Source organism: Tamandua tetradactyla, chromosome 6, assembly GCF_023851605.1.
Source record: "Tamandua tetradactyla isolate mTamTet1 chromosome 6, mTamTet1.pri, whole genome shotgun sequence".
Taxonomy (NCBI): Eukaryota; Metazoa; Chordata; class Mammalia; order Pilosa; family Myrmecophagidae; genus Tamandua; species Tamandua tetradactyla.
The window spans coordinates 48,989,058-49,008,683 of record NC_135332.1 but is presented as its reverse complement, the minus strand read 5'-3'; the positions used below and the strand labels follow the sequence as shown (position 1 = coordinate 49,008,683).

At 36.2% G+C, this 19,626-nt stretch overlaps 1 protein-coding gene across 6 annotated transcripts; it reads left to right on the top strand.

Annotated features, from left to right (window-relative positions):
- Positions 1 to 4,334: 4,334 nt before the first annotated feature.
- On the top strand, positions 4,335 to 18,900 carry ZNF207 (zinc finger protein 207). 6 transcript variants are annotated; one of them, XM_077165212.1, is made up of 12 exons: positions 4,335 to 4,524; positions 5,924 to 6,050; positions 10,227 to 10,365; positions 11,015 to 11,182; positions 11,318 to 11,393; positions 11,888 to 11,935; positions 13,008 to 13,078; positions 14,519 to 14,676; positions 15,771 to 15,863; positions 16,945 to 17,187; positions 17,722 to 17,881; positions 18,053 to 18,900. In XM_077165212.1, exons 1-12 carry the CDS (start codon positions 4,484 to 4,486, stop codon positions 18,211 to 18,213), a joined length of 1,485 nt encoding a protein of 494 aa, XP_077021327.1. In that variant the 5' UTR covers positions 4,335 to 4,483; the 3' UTR covers positions 18,214 to 18,900. The 6 variants fall into 6 exon arrangements, with proteins under 6 accessions (XP_077021327.1, XP_077021326.1, XP_077021329.1 ...); XM_077165211.1 differs by having other exon boundaries at positions 11,012 to 11,182; XM_077165214.1 differs by lacking the exon at positions 11,888 to 11,935.
- Positions 18,901 to 19,626: the final 726 nt, after the last annotated feature.

Sequence of the window (19,626 nt, the reverse complement as noted above, 5' to 3'; positions counted from 1 at the left end):
ATAACTCATAATATCATCACATAGTTGTATATTCATCATCATGCTTTCTTAGAACATTTGCATCAATTCAGAAAAAGAAATAAAAAGAAAACAGAAAAAAATTCATACATACCATACCCCTTACCCCTCCTTTTCATTGATCACTAGCATTTCAATTTACTAAATTTATTTTAACAGTTGTTCTCCCTATTTAAATGTATGTATGTTTTGACTATCAATAGATACACTCAAAGTGTGAAAATAAATGAATCCAAAGATATTTCTTGCAGCCTGGCTTGTAATAGTGAAAAACCTGAGACAGGTTAAATAAATTATAGTACATGTAGTGGGCAGCAGAATAATGGCCTCCCAAAGATGTCTACAACCTAATCCCCCAAATCTGTGAATACATAACCTAGCATGGCAAAAGGGAACTTTGCAGGTGTGATTAAGTTAAGGATTTTGAGATGGGAAGATCATCTTGGATTATCCAAAAGAGGCTAATATGATCACAGGAGAGGCAAGAGTGGTCAGAGTCAGCGAAAGAGCTGCAATGATGGAAGCAGAGGGTGGAATGATGTGGGACCATGAGCCAAGGAATCTGGGCATCCTCTAGAAGTTCGAAAAGGCGAGAGTCTTCAGAAGAAGCAAAGGCCTGCCTCCCAATTTTAGACTTCTGACCTCCAAAACTGTAAGATAAAAAATTGTGTTGTTTTAAGCCACTAAATTTGTTACAGCAGCAGGTGGAAACAAATATGTATGCATATTGAGACAGCTATGCAGCCATTAAAAAGAATGAATTAGAGCATGCACAGATATAGAAAGACATCCAATGTTTGTCTTTATCCTAAAGTAGCTGACAACATAACTGAGGAAGCAAGGCACACATACTGGAAAGGGCAGAATATGATTAGTGCCAAGGGCATGAAGTCGACAATTAGTGCTATTTCAGGAATCTCCTTACTGGCCTCTTGACCATTTATGAATATAATCTAAGGATGTTATTCTTTGTAAGTTAGCCCTATCAATTGCCAGTGGCAATAATAATAACAATATTAAAATGACATTTATAGATTAATATTTTACATTTATTTTGCAATAACTATGGGTCAGGATCTCTACGTAACCTCTGTAAGAGAGGATTTAACTTCATTTTATAGTTGAAGAAACTGAGGCTTAGCAAATCTGTGACAAGCTATGTCTCTCTGACTCCAAAGACCATGCTCTTAACTCTATTTTATATTATTGTATTTCCTTGCTTGAGTTTTATTCAAAATTTTAAAAATTTTTATTGTATAATATACTATATATACAAAGCAAAGAAAGAAGAAAGCAATCGTTTTCAAAGCACTTTTCAACAAGTAGTCAGGACAGATCCCAGAGTTTGTCATGGGCTACCATACGATCCTCTCAGATTTTTCCCTCTAGCTGCTCCAGAACATTGGAGGCTAGAAGAAATAAATATTATTCTATCATCACAATCGACTTGTTCTGTGTGTGAAAAATAACATATATACAAAGAACCAATAAATTTCAAAGTACATCGCCACACTGGTTGTAGAACAGATTTCAGAGTTTGGTATGGGTTGCAATTCCACAATTTCAGGTTTTTAATTCTAGCTGCGCTAAGACACTGGAGACTAAAAGAAATATCAATATAATGATTCAGTAGTCATACTTGTTTGTCAAACCCTACCTTCTCTGTATAACTCCACCATGACCTTTGATCTTTCTCCCACCCTTGCGTGAGTTTCAAAAATAATTGTCAGCAGAATAAAACTACAGGAACCTGCATAATCTAACCCCTACCTCCCTCTTTGACACATCTTCTACCACCTCCCCCCTTGCTCACTCTAATACTCCAATCTTGTTCCAGTCTGACAGCTTTTTCATTTGCTGTTCTCTCCACCTGGAATGCCCCCCAGATTTTGTATGGCTTTTTCTCTCACTTCATTCAGGGTTCTGCTCAAATGTCACCTCCTCAGGGAGGTCTTCTCTGATGACCCTGTATAAAACATACGCTGCACACACACCTCTAATGCTATCCCCATCAGTCTGAATCCTCTCACACTGCTTAATTCTCCTTCATAGTACCTGTCACTCCTGACAGTATTTGTCTCTCTTCTCAACTAGAATGTCACCTTGCTCACCATATATCCTCTGTACCCAGAACATAGCCTACAGTGCTCAAAACTGGTTGCTGAATTAATTTTAAGACTTTGTAACTCTCAGAAATTTTTTCTTGTAAGTTTCACCCTACATATATAAAAAATATTAAAGCGTACTAATACCCCACATTAAATCTACATCTAACTATAATAGCTAACATTTTTTTGGCATTTATTGTAAGATAGTACCCTTCTAAGTTCTTTACAAATATTAACTTATTTAATTCTCAAAGCCCCATGACATAGATATTATCTCACTTTACAGATGAAAAGTGAGTCAAACGTAAACTCTTAATTTTACACTATTATTATCATCATATTTAAATGTGCTTAGGATATGATGGGATTTTAGAGTCATGTTCTAGTCAGGTGAGAAGAGCAATCCAGGCAACAGGAACCACTTGAGCAAAGGTATGGAGATGGAACAACCTAGGCATATTTGAACATCAAATGAATCACTTTGGTTGTGGTATATAGTTTCTAAAAGAAATATGGAAGAAACAGGGAAAATTTGTTGGCACCAGGTTCGGAAGGCAGGGTATTAAGCTGAAGAGTTCTGAAGCCCCACTGTAGAGACCATCTCTGACTCCTCACGACCTAGCCAAAACAACACTATCTGAACGGTTAATTACTTCGATTTTTAAAAGATGGAGTCCTTAGGATTTTCTCTATACAAGATCATGTCATCTGTGAATAGAGGTAGTTTTACTTCTGCCTTTTCAATTGAATGCCTTTTCTTTTTCTTGCCTAATTACCCTGGCTAGAACCTTCAATACAATGTTGAACAGAAATGTTGAAGAACATTCTTGTCTTCTTCCATCATCTCATTTTTGGCTTTTGTTTCTGCTAGATCACTTGGCACAATCTAACATAATCTTGTCTGTTTCCTTGTTTATTATTTATTTTTGGAAGAATGAATAAATGACGTCCTGCTAACACTATCCTAGTTCAGACTTGCTTCTTAGCCAATTTGCTACTTTATTCTCTATGACTGGCCTCCCTCTAATCCTTCAATCCTCTGTTCACACTGCAGCCCAAGTGATTCTTCTGAAGTCCAAATATAATTTCAGTTCCACACTTAACAACTTTGGGTAAGTTAACTCTCTTAAACTCTTTTTACTCCATTTCTATGAATAGGCTGATTATAATGCAGACCTCCGCCCCGAGTGGGTGGACTTGTGACCACCATCTTGTTGAAACAAGTAAAATAAATTTAGCACAGTGCCTGGTGCACTTTAAATGCTCCCTGGGTTTGCTATTAATTTTCGCCTTCAGTAGTAATCTATAACTTACAATATTAGTTATTAACATACCAGACTCTGTTTCTGTTAAAATGCAGCCAAGCAAAGTTTAAACAGCTTGCCTAAAGTCACTGAGCTAGACAACAGTAGTGAAGGAGTCTGAACTCAAGCATCCTGGACGCTTAGCCACTTAACTTAGTGTAATTCATTAACTGCCCTCGAACTCCTCAGTGGAGATCTAGAGATTTCGACATAAAGTTCAATTCAGAAAGCTTCTCTAAACTCTGCAACTCGCCTTCGCCATCCTCCCCAGGATTATCTCTTACCATGAGCCCTGTCACTTTGAGCTCTAACCCTACTAGTAATACTCGTTTTCAGATGTCCAGCCTCACACACACTTTTTGCTCCCTTTGGCGAAATATCCTCGCTTCCTTCAAGAAACTTTTCGTGACACCTCAATGCCCGATGAGGCTGTGTTAGGGTTCCCCTCCTATGAGGTCTCGGAACACTTCGTATTTTCCCCATCACCGCGCCGACCACACTGCAGTTTGTTTATTCTTCTATGAGTTACACGGCAGGGCGTGACTTCTTTGATTTCGCACGTCGTAGGCACTCAACGAACATTTACTTGCAGAAAGGACTGATCCGGGCAAGTGACCAAAAAAATAGATTAAAAATTGTGCGCTGTTTCAATTATCTCTCATTTGTCGCCTGCCCTTAAGTTGGTAGCCTTTTTGACATTTTTTTTTCAATTCACATGCCTATCGACGTACCAAAGCCGCTGGCACCCTTACAAAGGAAGCCGGCAGGTTATCAGAAAGCACCGACCACAGCGTTGTGCTTAAACCAACAAGATGGTGGTCACAAGTCCACCCACTCGGGGCGGAGGTCTGCGTCACGTGACCTACCCGGCTGGCCCCGCCTCTGGCCGCAGTGCCTGACGGGAGGCGGAGCGGCGAACGAGGCTGTCGGCCATTTTGTGTCTGTTTCCTGTGGGACGCGGTCGTAGCCGTTGGGCCGGAAACGTGAGCGATTTTCGCCTCGGTTTTCTGCTGGTTTTCTTCCCCTTTCTTACCTTGTCGGTAGAACGCAGTTATGGGGCGCAAGAAGAAGAAGCAGCTGAAGCCGTGGTGCTGATATCCTTTGTCGGTTTAAAGTCGAGGTCGAGCGGAGGCGCCGGTTTATGGTGACTGGATCTGGAGGCCTGGATTTTGGCCTATGGCGGGGAGTGTTTGAGATCTAGGCCTGGAGATAGGTGGCTTGGGTACTGGAGTCGGATATGGGAAGACTACTTGGAAGGTGGGGTACCTAGGGCGAGAGGCACTGGAGTTGGTTCGTGGGACTCCGTGACTCAGGAGGATCTTTTGGGGGTGTTGGCCCACTGGGAGGCGGCTTGGGCCCTCCACCGAGGAAAGTGTCTCCTAAGGACTATTCAGCCCTAATCCGTTGTTTTGGTGACGATTCAACAAAGAGATCTTCGAGTAAAATAAGCTGATTGACTCTTTGGAGGGTTGAGGAAGAGCTTATCCGAGCTTCTTATCACCCACTTTTACCGTTTTTTTTTTTTTTTTTTTTTTTTGAGTTGGTTTGGTAAAGGCTTACGTGAAGCAACCCTGATTTGAGCTTTTTTTTTTTTTTTTTTTTCCGGGGGTGAGGAGGAGAGCGCTTCCTAGTCTCACCCAGAGACGCCCTCAAGAAGCGTTCTCTTACGGGGTGGAGTTCCGTGTGTGTTTTTCAGCTTTTAGGACTAAAAAATTATCTAATTGAAAAGAAAAAATCTTAATAAAGTGTAATATTCTTTAATGCCTTTTTGGAAGCATTAACATACTTTCTGTTAAAATTGATTTTATTCCCTCTCTTGTATCCTAAAACGAGTTGTTAAAGAAACGTATTTTGAAATAATTATAAATAGGGTTACGAATTCTTGAATGAGCTTTTACAAAAATCTGAGGAAGAATTCTCAGTTTTGTCCATTGATTTAACTCATCTGTAAGATTAAATACATTTGACAAAAATTCTTACGAAATTGGAAACAACTGGATTGTTGGTATGTAATTGTTATTAGTCAGCTCTGAACTTAGTCTTAGATTCTAAATATTAATAAATTCCTAAAACTTCGATTATCTTTCTCTTGGGCAATTAATTTTGTAGTGACAGAAACTTGGGATTTCTAAACATTGCAAATTTCCTCTCCAAAATTTGTAAATATTGGGATATGGAGCAAAAGAAAGGTTAATTTTGGGTAACATCTCTGATAAACACACCAGATCTGACAACAATATGTTGCTTATTACTGAATTGTGTTTTTTGGGGAAGGTCAAGGGAGAGCATTGGCATCCGGGAAATGAAAATTCGGAGATCAGTGGCAAGTGTAAGCCGTAATTGAATAATAAATAACAAAATCAGAGTATTTTGAGCTATTTTGTAGGTTTTAGCTGTTCCCACAACGTCTGTTACCTCTTTTCTCTCATGTTTATTTTTATTATGGGGGGTGCCTGTATTGTGCTATTTTTATACCTTAACAAATTTGATTAGGTATTGTAATAGAGATTTTGATGATGAGAAGATCCTTATACAGCACCAAAAGGCAAAGCATTTTAAATGCCATATATGTCACAAGAAATTGTACACAGGACCTGGCTTAGCTATTCATTGCATGCAGGTAATGGCTTTTCTTCTGCATTAGGTTTTAGGCCCCTTGTAATTTGGCAACGTTTGAAAAACTAAACTTGAACTTCTCGTTGACAGTTTAATTTTTGTTTATTGCAAAAGATCAGATAAGATGATTAGTCACCTTAAAAATAACTGTTCTATAGCTGTCAAGACGATAACATTGTTCTATATTAAGGAGAGTTTAATTCTGGTGTTTATCTTTAAACTTCTGAAAATATCTTTGTCCAGGTATTATTGAGAATTAAGTTGAGATCATAAAGTATCTTCTGAATGTGAGGTTCAGTGATTGTAAATTCTGTGGAAAGTCTGGCCAGTTCTAATCCCATAGAATGAATACGTAATTAGCTGTCATTACTTGCTGCCGTCGAAGGGTTTGTTTGGTGTAATTTGTTGCTTGGATCTAGACGTATTTCAGCAGTTTATTCTGTGAATCTCTTTTGGAATGGCAATGTTGTATTTCATTTAATAGGTTCTAGATTTCTTGGAAGGGAATTTATAAATATATTAAAGACTAGTAAATATCTTTGGGTCTCCTTCAACGTTATTCTTGCTTTGCCAGTCCCAGAGCTTTCTGCATTTTTGTTGAGTTGGACCCTAGAGAGGTGTGAGATGAGCCAATCCATAGTCATTGGAAACTTACTGGTGAAAGGAAGGGAGGTAAATTAAAACAAGCCTTGCAACTCCAGGTTTAAAAATAAGCTTACAGAGCCTTTTCACTCTTATTTTACTGGTAACAACAATTTAATAACCTCAGAAGTTTTAAGAGCCTGCAACATAGTAGACCCACACTGCCCACTCTGGCAGCCACTAGTCACATGTGGCTATTTAGAATGAAATTTAAATTTAAAATTCGGGTCTTCAGTTATATTATCCGTGTTTTAAGTGTTCATTATCAGCATGTGGCTAGTGGCTGGTTACTGTAGTGATTAGTGCAGATCTCCACTTATGGCAAAATGTTCCTGTTGGATAGCATTGTACTAGACACTGTTAGGCACTTGGTATATAGCAGTGAATAAAATCTGCCATTATGGAGCTTAGATTTATGTTGTGGAGGAATACAACCTATAAATATTTAGTTTGTGTCATGGCTGTAAGTGAGAAAGAGAAAATTAATATTAGGTAGGAGGTATCGGGATAGATGGTGCATGGGTTAGAAGTTGACATTTGAGCAGAGATCTAGGGAAAGGGAGAGCTTCCAGGGAACAGCACATGAAAGGTCACATCAGGAGCATCCACCTTTTGAAGGAAAGGAAATGATCAGCACTTACGTAGAAGGGCTTTTAAGCCAGTGTAGTTCATTTTTTCTTTAATTCTAAATGAAATGATTTGAACAGAACTGTAACATGCCATACTACACTTTTTAAAATACTCATTTTGACTTAAGGATTGAGACTAGACTTGTAGAATACGTTGAGACCAATTAGGAGGTTTGGCAAGAGGTGATGGTGGCTGAGAGCAGAGTTTTGCTAGGCTGTGAGAAGTGAGGTGTTAAGGGTGACCCCAAGGTTTTTGGCCTGAGCAGAGAGATGTGGTAAGCTACAGGAAAAAATAGGTTTAGAGATGAGGATATCAGGATAGTTTATGCTAATTTTTACTTAATGTTAATTTTGAGATCTGTTAAATATATACAGATAAGTAAGTAGTTGAATGTACAAGTCTGGAATTAAACCATGACTTACTTGAGGACTAGTAGAGTGTAGATAAAAGAGATATTAGGTTTCAGCCCTGGGGCACTCTCAACATTTGAACGTCAGAAGTTTGAAAGGAACCATCCAAGGGTACTGAAAAAGAAGGAAACCAAGAGAGTAGTATCCTTAAACCTGGTGAAATTGTGTTTCAGTGTGAGAGTTATTTAACTGACTCACGTGCTAGTTAATAGTAGGTCAAGTGAAAAAGGATAGAGATTGGATTAGTCAAATTGGAGGTCGTTGGTCACATGTCAGGAGTGATTTCCTGAGAGCCTGATGTGAGTGCTTTCAAGAGAAAATGGGAAAAGAAGCAGAGGCATTCTTTTAAGGAGCTGTGCTATAAAGAAGAGATTAGTTGAGAAACTATTAGTAACATCTTTGATTGACTTTTTTTTTTTAATAGCCTCCCCCCCCCAGTGTGGTTCTACAGGTGGTAGGCATTCAGTTGTATCAGACACATCCTTCAATTTTATAGGTGATAAACCTAGGACAAGTAAATTAGATGGCAGTTTCTCAGTGTTTGCCTGAGAAATATGAATGTACCATAATGCTGGGATTTTAAGTTACTTTTCTCTTCCCCACACCTTTAAATTAATGTATTTACCCCTGTGTTTATCATTTAGTAATGTAATGAAGACTAATGTGTTATGTGAATGTTACTGTGTTTCTTCATGAAACATGTATGTTGAATTACTTCGTCTGCTTTTATCAAGAATAGCAAAATAGTTCCCCAGAATTTAGGAAACAGTATGCTAAGTTACTTTTTGAGTAGCTTTAGCTCTTGGATCTCTTATTCACAATAAAAGGAACAGCTGCTCAAGATTAATCAGAAATTAAGATATTTTTAAAATTTGATTTGCATATCCATTTTTCAAGTCTATGTTTAAGTGAATTACATCTGTCAAAAGAAGCACTCAGCTGTCTTTAATTGTTGTTCTGTGAAAGTGGTTTAGGTGAAAAGGAAAATTGAGCATCATTTTGTATTTGTTCAAGTATTTAGCCTAAGCCAGTGATTCTCAAACTTGACATGCAACTAGGTTACCTGAAGGGCTTGTTAAAACAGTTTCCTGCCCCCACCCTAGAGTTTCTGTTCATTAGGTCTTGGGTGAGGCCTGAGAATTTGCCTTATGAGCGGGTGATGCTGATACTGGACATAATACGTTGACTAACCCAAGTGAATGGCCTTAGCTGAAAAGACTCAGGGCAGAAAATAATTTTACCAGAACAGCAAAGATGATCCAGGTTTGATTGGTAAAGTTTGATCTAGCAAAACCATACGGTGAAAAACTTTGTTACATTCCCAGGGTAAACAATAAACATCTTGAGAACTTTTCTCCTCTGTGATATACCAGATAACTGACTGGTGAGATCACTCCTGTCGAAATATTAAGTGCCTCAAATAATTAATTCAGACTTCAAATTTCTCTGCTTTGTATGGGACTACTAGTTCCTTGATAATAATGTGAATAGGCACAGTTTTATGGTAAATTTGAAATAATATTTATTGAGTTCTTAACTCTGTTGTTAGGTGTCTTGACAGGTGCTTTTTATATACACTATTTTATTTCCCTGAAAACAACCCAAGAGGCTTCATCTAGACATTGCTATCATAGTTTACCAAACCCCAACCAAAACCATTCCTGCCAACCCCAAAGAACACCTAGGACTTGATATGAAATTCTAAGAAGGTTCCATGCACTAGGATTACTTTCTAGAAACCTACAGCCTCCGGATGGGTTCATAGGCCAGATAAGTCCTGAAACCCAGAATGGCCAGCCTCTCCAGAACATCAGTTAGTTCATCTCCCTACCCCATATTATTGATAGCCCCTTTCAACATGAAAAAATTAGAATGGGCATAGCCCAAATAACCCTAAAAAGTGGGGAAAAGATCAAAGGAGATAATGGAGTTAATCAGAAAAGGTAGGATTTAACAAATGAGTGTGATTGCTGAATCATATTGATACTTTTAGTCTCCAGTGACTTGGAGCAGCTAGTAGAAAAAAACCTAAATTTGTGAAATCAGTAATCCATAAAACTCTGAAATCTGTTCAACAACTGATTGTTGGGGTGTGCTTTGAAATTTATTGCTTTTTACGTATATATGTTATTTTTCACAAAAAAAGAAAGTCAATTATGATGATACACAGCTATATGATGATACTGTGAACCACAGATTGTACACTTTGGATGATTACATGTTATGTGAATATATATCAGTAAAATTGCATTAAAAAAAATCCAAGAGGGTAGGTACCTAAGTAGATGGAGTATACCAAGGCTTAGAGAGTTCAGATGACTCTGGGTGCCCAGTGTCATTAATGAGTGTCAAAAGTGGGGATTGAATCCAGGTAGTCCAACTATAGATCCCTTTTTTTTTAGATTCAGCCATTTTTTAATTGTTACACCAAGTGTCCTTTAATTTGAAATTAATCTTTAAAGACTTTTTATGAAAGGTTGGTTATTTTTTAATATTAGGTTCATAAGGAGACAATAGATGCCGTACCAAACGCAATACCTGGGAGAACAGACATAGAGTTGGAGATATATGGTATGGAAGGTATTCCAGAAAAAGACATGGATGAAAGACGACGACTTCTTGAACAGAAAACGCAAGGTATAGACTTTAAGATACATGATTTTTTACTTTAGAGAAATTAGTACTTTCAAGTATAAATTTAATGTTAGATACAAAATTTTTTCAGAATTTGAATTTTAAGTTGTTTTTTTACATCCAAGTTAACATTTAATTTTATAAATGCAATGCCATTTTCCTCATTCCAAATATTACAACATTTTTATATTAATAATTGAATTTCACGTGGAATTAACAAATGTTGAGACCTTTAAAAATGAAAGTAGTTTTTTGCTTTGATTTTGTATTCACTAATATTTATAGATTTTTTAGCACTGATATTTGCTTTGAATTTGAAAACATGTATGGTTCAGAGGATAAAGAGCCATTATTATTTACCTATGACATTTTTTGTTTTGAAAAGCTTTACAGAAATTGGAAGAGACTTTTAAATAAAACTGACAAGATAATTATTTTACCTTTTATAGGATAAGAAAAAGATATTAACTGTCTTAATATAGAATGAAAACACATTTAAGAAGTAGAGATGGTATTAACTGAAGTTTTAGAAGAAAAATCGTAGGAGCTACGTACACTGAAATTTTTAAGATGTTGAATGGCATAAACTTAGGGGTATTTTTGTTGTTGTTGTTTACTCTGTTGAAAAAATTAATTAAAACTCCTTCAGCAGAGAGTCAAAAAAAGAAGCAACAAGATGATTCTGATGAATATGATGATGATGACTCAGCAGCTTCAACTTCATTTCAACCGCAACCTGTTCAACCTCAACAAGGTTATATCCCCCCAATGGCACAGCCAGGATTGCCACCAGTTCCAGGAGCCCCAGGGATGCCTCCAGGTAACACAAGGTTTCTTTAAATTTAACGTTGTTAGGATTTTATTGCCTTGATGTAGTAGTACTACTATTACTACTTCTTCCAAATCCTTTAAGAATAATTTGCATTTTTGTTTTTGTTGAAATTCTGCTTTATAGGCATACCTCCATTAATGCCAGGTGTTCCTCCTCTGATGCCAGGAATGCCACCAGTTATGCCAGGCATGCCACCTGGGTAAGAACTTTTAATTGTCTTTTGTAGGCTTGTGCCTAGAAATGGTTTTTTTCAACCTGTGTATTATGTAAATTCAATACTACTTTGCATTTTTTGCTTATAAAAAGTATGGGCTCTGTAAGTCTTAAATTTGCCAAATAAAGGGGTGTACCAATAAATTTAAGGAATATAAATTTGCCTCTGAAGAGAATGGACTTTTTTAAATTTTAGGATGTATGTAGGCAGCCATCTACTTTGATTGAGTTTGTTTTAATCAGAGTAGTTGGTTGTAGATTTGAATTTCCAAGATTCATAACTATCCATGACACTTTGTGTTTATGACAAGAAGCAAACTCTGTAAATGATTTGTTGAAGCATCAAGAATAAGATGAATGAGGGGCCTGTGACCATCACTTTTACTTAAATATTGTTGGATATGAGAGGTATACAATACACTTTCCCACTGTATTTTGAAAATCACAGTTAGATTTTGATTTTGTCATACATTTTCACAGATTGCATCATCAGAGAAAATACACCCAGTCATTTTGCGGTGAAAACATGTAAGCATCTCATTCATAACGTAATCCAGGAGGTATAATCATAATGTCATTTTTTTGTGTGTTTAATGGTATCTATTCACTTGACTTCAGAAATTTTCTAACCTTCCTTACTAAAACTTCTGAAATTTGCAAGCTGAATGACACAGGTCTCTTGAAAGAGGGAAATAAAACATCTCTGAGGAAATAGTAGTAGATTTGTATAAAAAGCGCTTTCTAAATGTGCAGCTGTTTACCCCAAACTATTAAAAGTAATGGAACTTGGTAATAAGGATTGATATTTGAGAAAAAAAATAGATATATTTTGCTAGCGTACATGCTTTACTATTATAGAATGTAAATGAATTGTCTTCTCATGAAATTAGTACGTAGACGTTAATCTTTTAATAAAAGTTCTAAATCAGTAATCGACAGGCTCGTAATTTTTTAAGTGTATTGGACACTGATTTGAAGATTAACTTTTAGGGGAAGAAAATAAATATGGATTGTACATTTAAATCATGATTTAGTGTTGGTAGCTATTCTAAATAATTATTAGACAGTACAAGTTTCCTATGGAGTACCTTTAATTTTGGTGGTAGTTTTTCCTTGCCCTTCAAAAAAAACTTACTCCACAGTGTACATTCAGTATCTTCTTTTTGAAAAATCTGACAATTCTAAAATAGATTTTTTCTCTTTTTATATTCTCTGTGGGTCTTTTCCAAGCGAAACAAAAGGTGATTTGCCTGTTTCTTGATTAGTTGTTTGTTAGTTACATGTATTTTAAATTTGAGTCCTCTTGTATATATTAAGGAGAGTATATTTGTTCCCTGTGACTTTAAGTGTATTAAAATGTTTTGTCCACAAAGACACTTTTTTCCCCTTTTGCTGGTTAACTCAAAGAGTTTGCTGGTTTTAGAGGGTTATTTTGATAGGATTATTGTGTTCTGTGGTATGTTCTTTCAGCTTGATTTGAGTTCAATATTAGAGGTCACATTCCTTATCCATTGTTATTTTGGGCTTTAGCTAAAATGTTTTCTAATAGTATATATCATTAATTAACTTACATTGTTTCTTGACATTTGCTTTTTAATAGAATGATGCCGATGGGTGGAATGATGCCACCTGGACCAGGAATACCACCTCTGATGCCTGGTATGCCACCAGGTAGGAAATGTTAGAAATTTTCATTTTAATATGATTGCTGGATGTTAATCTAAAGTTATTTAGACAGTAGATGTGTGGGCATTGTTGGAATGTAATTCAGAACTTTTTGTAGTTAGTGACTTGCTTTTAAAATCGTGATAAGTGTTGTGGTGAACCTTTTTTAGAGCTTGAGATAGTAAAAATAATAGGCTCCAAAGAAGCCAAATGAGTAACAGAGCCTATGCCCTGAAGCTCATGTGCTTAGAGTGGTTTACCCCTTAGTATTTTAGACTGCAGGTAATAGAGAAATCCAGCAACTGTGTTAAGCAGTGTAATCATCTGTTATCTCACTTGACCAAAAAAGAGGGGGTTCAGTGGCTCACTGATGTCAGAGAGGTGCTTTTTTAATTTTTCATTTTGCTATTGTTAGCTTTTCTCCTCTGGTAATTCAGTGGTTACAAGATGACTCAGACAAGAAAGGGGAGAGGGGCAAGGGTCAACAGCAGGGTGCTGTTCCTTTATTGGGGGGGCAAAATAAGTTTGCCATAATGTCCTTAATGCCTAACATGTCATTGCCCAGAAATAGGTCTTATTGACCCCCTAGCTGCAAGAGACCCTGAATAATGAAGTGTACCATAACTTTTTGGCCTATATAGTGGCAGGCACATTGTGGGGAAAAGGGGATTTGATTAGACAAATTAAGTGTCCTCTGTGAGGTTTTCTTAATCTGTTCCTTTGCATGTTCTACTTGCTTTTATACTTTTTTAGAGTTGTAACTTTAATAAAGAATAATGTGTGCAATCCATGGCGGACTTAGAAGTACTGCCAGTGCAGCCATTAATGTATAGGCAAACAATACTGCCACATACATTATCTGAAGTAGTTATAGGCACTTTTTTTTTCATTTTTCTTTATAGGCACTTTTTTAAAGGAATAAAAGAATAATTGCTATTCAGATGATAATCTGAAGTTAGTACGTGTTTTAAATTATGTTGAGGAAATTTACATTAGTGTTGCATTTTAGGAAAATTTGTTTAAAGTGATTTAAGGAATAACTAGCTTTCTGAAAAAACATTACAGGTCATGATATGATTATTAAAGGTTTTACTGTAATTAGAGTTTGAGTCCAGGGAACATTGAAATAGTTTTCTGGTAGATGATTGAAACAATTCTCAGAAATCTCAAAAATTTTACTAAATCATTAGTATCAGTATTAATTGCTGTTTGGGTCAGTGATAGCTTGCGTTTTCTAAAATTCTGAAGAGAAAGAAGAGAAATGGTATGATAGAAAGTTTGAGCCAGGATTATCACAGAGGACAGTTATTGGGTTATTCAGCAGTCAGTCAACTAACTTTGTTGTATAGGAGCAATTTTAACATTAAAGTTTTGGGAAAATAATTTTTTCTGAACTATGTGTTTCAACATCTCATTCCCTTATCACTCCTCATTTCTCTCTTACAGGTATGCCCCCACCTGTTCCACGTCCTGGGATTCCTCCAATGACTCAAGCACAGGCCGTTTCAGCACCAGGTATTCTTAATAGACCACCTGCACCAACAGCAACAGTTCCTGCTCCACAGCCTCCAGTTACGAAGCCTCTTTTTCCCAGTGCTGGGCAGGTAAGGTAAAATTTCTGAACAGAAATGCACTTAACACATAAAAGTAAAGAGCAGTTGTTTACAGAAATCTTTGAAATTTCATAGGTCTTTTTTAAGAAGTGGTCTGTCCTCTTCCACACATTCATTTTCTCTACTTGTAAAAATTGAATGGAGCCAAAGGTAGCATGTTACTTTTTCGTAGTCATGAACTCTGGTTACTCTTAGCTCTAGTTAGAAATGAAAATTTAATTTCTGGGGACTTAAATACATGATAATGTTTAGAGGTCCGCCTTTACTTTTTGAACCATGAGTGAAATAAAACCAAAGCCAAGGTGAAAATACTTAAAACCTTAGAAAATCATTTGTTGGGCTCTTCCTCTAGTTTAACAAAACAGTGCTGCACTTGTTGCTGCACGGGCATTAGTTAATGGCTTTTGAGGTAGTTAACACTTAAAGAGTTTCTACTGGTCTTGCCTTTTTTCAAGACTCAAGACAAAAATGCTTCCATTGTATATAGTGTGCATTTAATGGTTGAAACTTTTGCTCACCCACCCCTTCCAGTTTCGTTCACAATTAAACATGTATTCACAACATTTGGAAGATCGGATTGTATTTTATTTTTCTTTTTTGAATTATTCCTTATTTTCTTTTTTAAAATTTCTTTTATTTTTTTTGTCTGCTAAATTATAAACATATGCTGTTAAGTGCCCTTTAGCACCATTAAGCTTGTTTTTTGAGGTGGGTGGGAATTTGTTTATTGGAAGATGTTAGAGCAAAAATCTGTAGTCTTTGATACAGAATTGGATTTAAGTGTCAACAGTAAGGCGTCCTTATTCTCAGTTTAAGGTATTTGTGAAATAATACAGAGCACATTACTTTAGAGAAATTGGTTGACTAGGTTTATTGGCTTTTTTTTTTTAATTTTTGAGGCCTATGATTATCACTTTGTTTATTATAAATGCATAAACTGCCTGCCTCTTTAAAACAGATTTGATTGCATTAAGTCTTGCATTTACAAAAATGCAATCTTTAGTTATTAAAAAAGTCTACCACCTGGCTTATTTTCACCCATTTGTTTGGAGACTTTTCATTGTTTCCTTTCTTTTATGCTACAGATGGGGACACCTGTAACAAGCTCAAGTACAGCTTCATCCAATTCAGAAAGTCTGTCTGCATCTTCTAAAGCTCTGTTTCCTAGCACAGCACAAGTACGCAGGAAGTTGCAGTTTAAAATTTTTAAAATGGCTTTATAACTTAACCCTTTGGACCCTTCTTAAAACAAAATCTTTTCCCAAAAATGTATTGTTTAAATTTTTAAAAGTAAAATTAGTGATCTATAAATTGAACAGTATTTGAAATTTTGAATTCATAGTAACAGAAAAGATATATATCCCAAGCTCTTATGGATCTAAAGGGTTAAAAGCATGTAAGCAGTAAATGCGTTAGAGTGGCCAATGGTTAGCCTGATGCATGATTAAGCTATTTTTTATTTAATGCTATTTAATGCATCACGTTTAATGTAAGGAAATGTAGTACTCTTCGTTTGGTTCAAAAGTTGGCCTAGTCTACATGTTACAGATGTTTGGTATTAAGGAAAGTAATACATTTACTGTAATATAGTAGTAATAGTAATTTAGCAATGATTACTGCGTTTAAAAAGTAACACATTTATTTACTTAAAAGCGCCTTCTAAATTAACCCTTTTGTCTGCAGTCATCATCTAGGTTTTGTTAATTTGAAAGCATTACTTTACTATGTAAAGAATACCTCTAAAGGACATATCTTCAGTATATCACCATTGATATTAACCATCATTCACGCCATGCTTAGTAACTAGAGTTTGTTCAAACATCCCGTATTCTGTAGTTTCTAACATTTTTTTAGAGCTATTATTTATTTCAGACAACTGATTTAGAATGGTAAAAATAGAATGCATACTTTTCTGTTCTATGATAATACATTTCATCAAACTGAAATAAATAACGGCTTTTGTATACTAAATTTTTGGTGAGGAGGTGGAAGACATCTAGAAAGTTAAATATGCAGTTTTACTTGTTTGTTGTTTCCATTGCTGTTTTGGATGTGACTTTAACAAGAAATCTTTTGATTTCTCATGAATTATTTTTAATTTTGTGGAAAATTGATCTTGTTTAACTTTGTTTTGATTTCATTTAAAGTTTGAGTTCCTTTGTTCAATGTTGATGTCTTGTTTTTAAGTTAAACTTCTAGTAGATATGCTCAGCAGCTTTGGAACTTGAAGTTTTCTTGATGAAAGATTGTGTTTTACAGGCCCAGGCAGCTGTTCAAGGACCTGTTGGTACAGATTTCAAGCCCTTAAATAGTACCCCTGCAACAACTACAGAACCCCCAAAGCCTACATTCCCTGCTTATACACAGTCTACAGCTTCAACCACTAGTACAACAAATAGCACTGCAGCTAAACCAGTCACTTCAATAACAAGTAAGCCTGCCACACTTACAACAACCAGTGCAACCAGTAAGTTGATCCATCCAGATGAGGATATATCACTGGTAAGTTGTTTTCAGTTTTTTACTAGCAGGGTTTGATTGAAAACCATTTGTAGCAGCCTGTCTGTTGTTGAAAATTGTTAATTTGTACTCAAGATGATCTTATGATCTGCTTTAATGCTTATTGTAAACATTTTGTTTTTGGGAAAAAAACATAATTATAAACAAAGTAGATACTGCGTGTTTTCGTCTTAGATACTTTCCCACAGTCTGTTTCTAAGAGAAGACAGTAAGTTGGATTCTTATTCTCTTAAAAATCACTTTTGTTAGTTATGAATTAGCCTGTGTTAACTGAAGAAATAACTAAGTGTGAGCTGTTATCTGCAGATCCCTTGAAGTCCACATAAGGAAATTTATTCTGACATACAGTTATATTTAGGATTTTGTTAGTAGTAATACCTTCTTCACTATATGGCTTCTTGCTATCGCAATTTAAAATTCTTAGAAAATTGTTATAAATAAGAAAGGTGCTCGCCTTTGTGCCAGTGAAGGTCTTTGTAGTTAGGTGTTTAACATGGTGCTTATTTTTGTTCCTAGGAAGAGAGAAGGGCACAGTTACCTAAATATCAGCGTAATCTTCCTCGACCAGGACAGGCCCCCATCGGTAATCCACCAGTTGGACCAATTGGAGGTATGATGCCACCACAGCCAGGCATCCCACAGCAACAAGGAATGAGACCCCCAATGCCACCTCATGGTATTCTTCTTTTTATGTTTTTTGTATTTAGTGGATTTTTTGAGTATGTACATAAACTATTAGAGTTAATCTCTGCAGAATACATTGCATTTAAAATACAATGCATAGTTTAAAATACAACGCATAGACCAACTCAATCTGTATTTCTTGTGTTTCAAATGTGTTTTTTAGGTCAATATGGTGGTCATCATCAAGGCATGCCAGGTTATCTTCCTGGTGCTATGCCACCGTATGGTCAGGGACCGCCAATGGTGCCCCCTTACCAAGGTGGGCCTCCTCGACCTCCGATGGGAATGAGACCTCCTGTAATGTCGCAAGGTGGCCGTTACTGATCTTACTTCATCCAGTCTAATAGGTTTGGAGATTAAACCTTTTCTCAACTTGTGCTGTTTATATAGCCAAGCTTCCGTCAATTAAGGCTTCATTGTGACTTTAACACAAATTATCTTCCCACATACCAGGAACTATTGGACATTTATTTTACATGGGAAAAATTATTTGGAATAATAAAGCAGGAACTTTTCCTGAAGTTGCAATTTATACTGTATGGCTTCTTTTTCATGTTTCATCTAGGTTTTTAGAAGTGAAGTATAGTAAATATGGTTCGTTAAATTGTGAAGGCGCTGGAATTACATGAACATACCACCTTAATAAAGGCAAGTTTTGTAAGCTTACATTGCTATGTGTAAAGTTATGCCTTCGCAGCATTTCAGATGCTGTTGGACTTCACGTCCCCAACCTAGCTTGGTGAGGGCTGTAACTGTTTCCAAGTACCTGTACATTGGAAGTCTGGATGTGTAACGATATTTAATGTATTTAGAGTTCCTCATGTTGCAGGGTTTAAGAAAACTGACCCACCAAGGTCATGTGACTTTTCTGTACTGTTAAACTTCATTGTAATAAAATGAGAGAAAAATTACGCCTTTTTATTCATAATCCAGCGGTGGACCACTGCCTGAAAGGTTTGTACAGATGCATGCCACAGTAAATGTCCACATAATAAAATTCATAGTTATCAATCCAGTTTTGATACATCATTGGATTCTGTCTTTGAATTGTAGGTTGCTTCTTAGCTGCATGTTATAGAAACTGGACAGTATATGTAGAATTGTATGTCCGTGCTTCAGTTGACAGGGAAACTTAAGATACATATGAGTCATTGCGTAATGAGTATGAAATCTTTATATTGTGTCTCTTCTCCACACCCCTTCCCTCCCATGATGTCAGTACATGTCATATGTTACAGATATTTAAAATGTAAACCTCACTATTCCTTTCTTGCTGATGTTTAGAGCCTAGTGCCAGACCTATTCATTTCCTTCTGATTAATTTTGAGACTACTGTACTGTGTGGACCTCAGAAGCTTTTCAGGTGCATACTTCTAGAAGCTTAGGTGCATGAAGCAATAGCTTCTTATGCTATTAATGGGCTGGCATATATTATCACTGAAATGTTGAGAATCTAAATATGCCTCTGCTAGGATGGTTAACAAATTGATTAGCAATATTTAACATTATATTCCTGGAAGATTACATTATCTTGTTATATAACTATTAAGCCTTAACTTGCTTTACTGTTAAGTCTTTTCATCCATGGAAATTTGAATGTTAACTGTGTGGAGAACTTTTCTATAGAGAGGACCACTATTGCTATGCTATTACTCAGTATTTTGTGTTGCAGGTCTCTTATAATATAGTTCTTGCTGATGTTTTTGCTCTTTTTCTGGTCTTATGGGGTAGTTTCAT

What these genes read in the sequence shown, in the direction of transcription:
- ZNF207 (XM_077165211.1), top strand. Translation starts at nt 4,484, where the DNA reads ATGGGGCGCAAGAAGAAGAAGCAGCTGAAGCCGTGGTGCTG. An exon ending in TCTTGAACAGAAAACGCAAG is followed by an intron (nt 10,366 to 11,011) that starts GTATAGACTTTA and finishes AAACTCCTTCAG; the next exon opens with CAGAGAGTCAAAAAAAGAAG. An exon ending in ATGCCAGGCATGCCACCTGG is followed by an intron (nt 11,394 to 11,887) that starts GTAAGAACTTTT and finishes ACATTTTCACAG; the next exon opens with ATTGCATCATCAGAGAAAAT.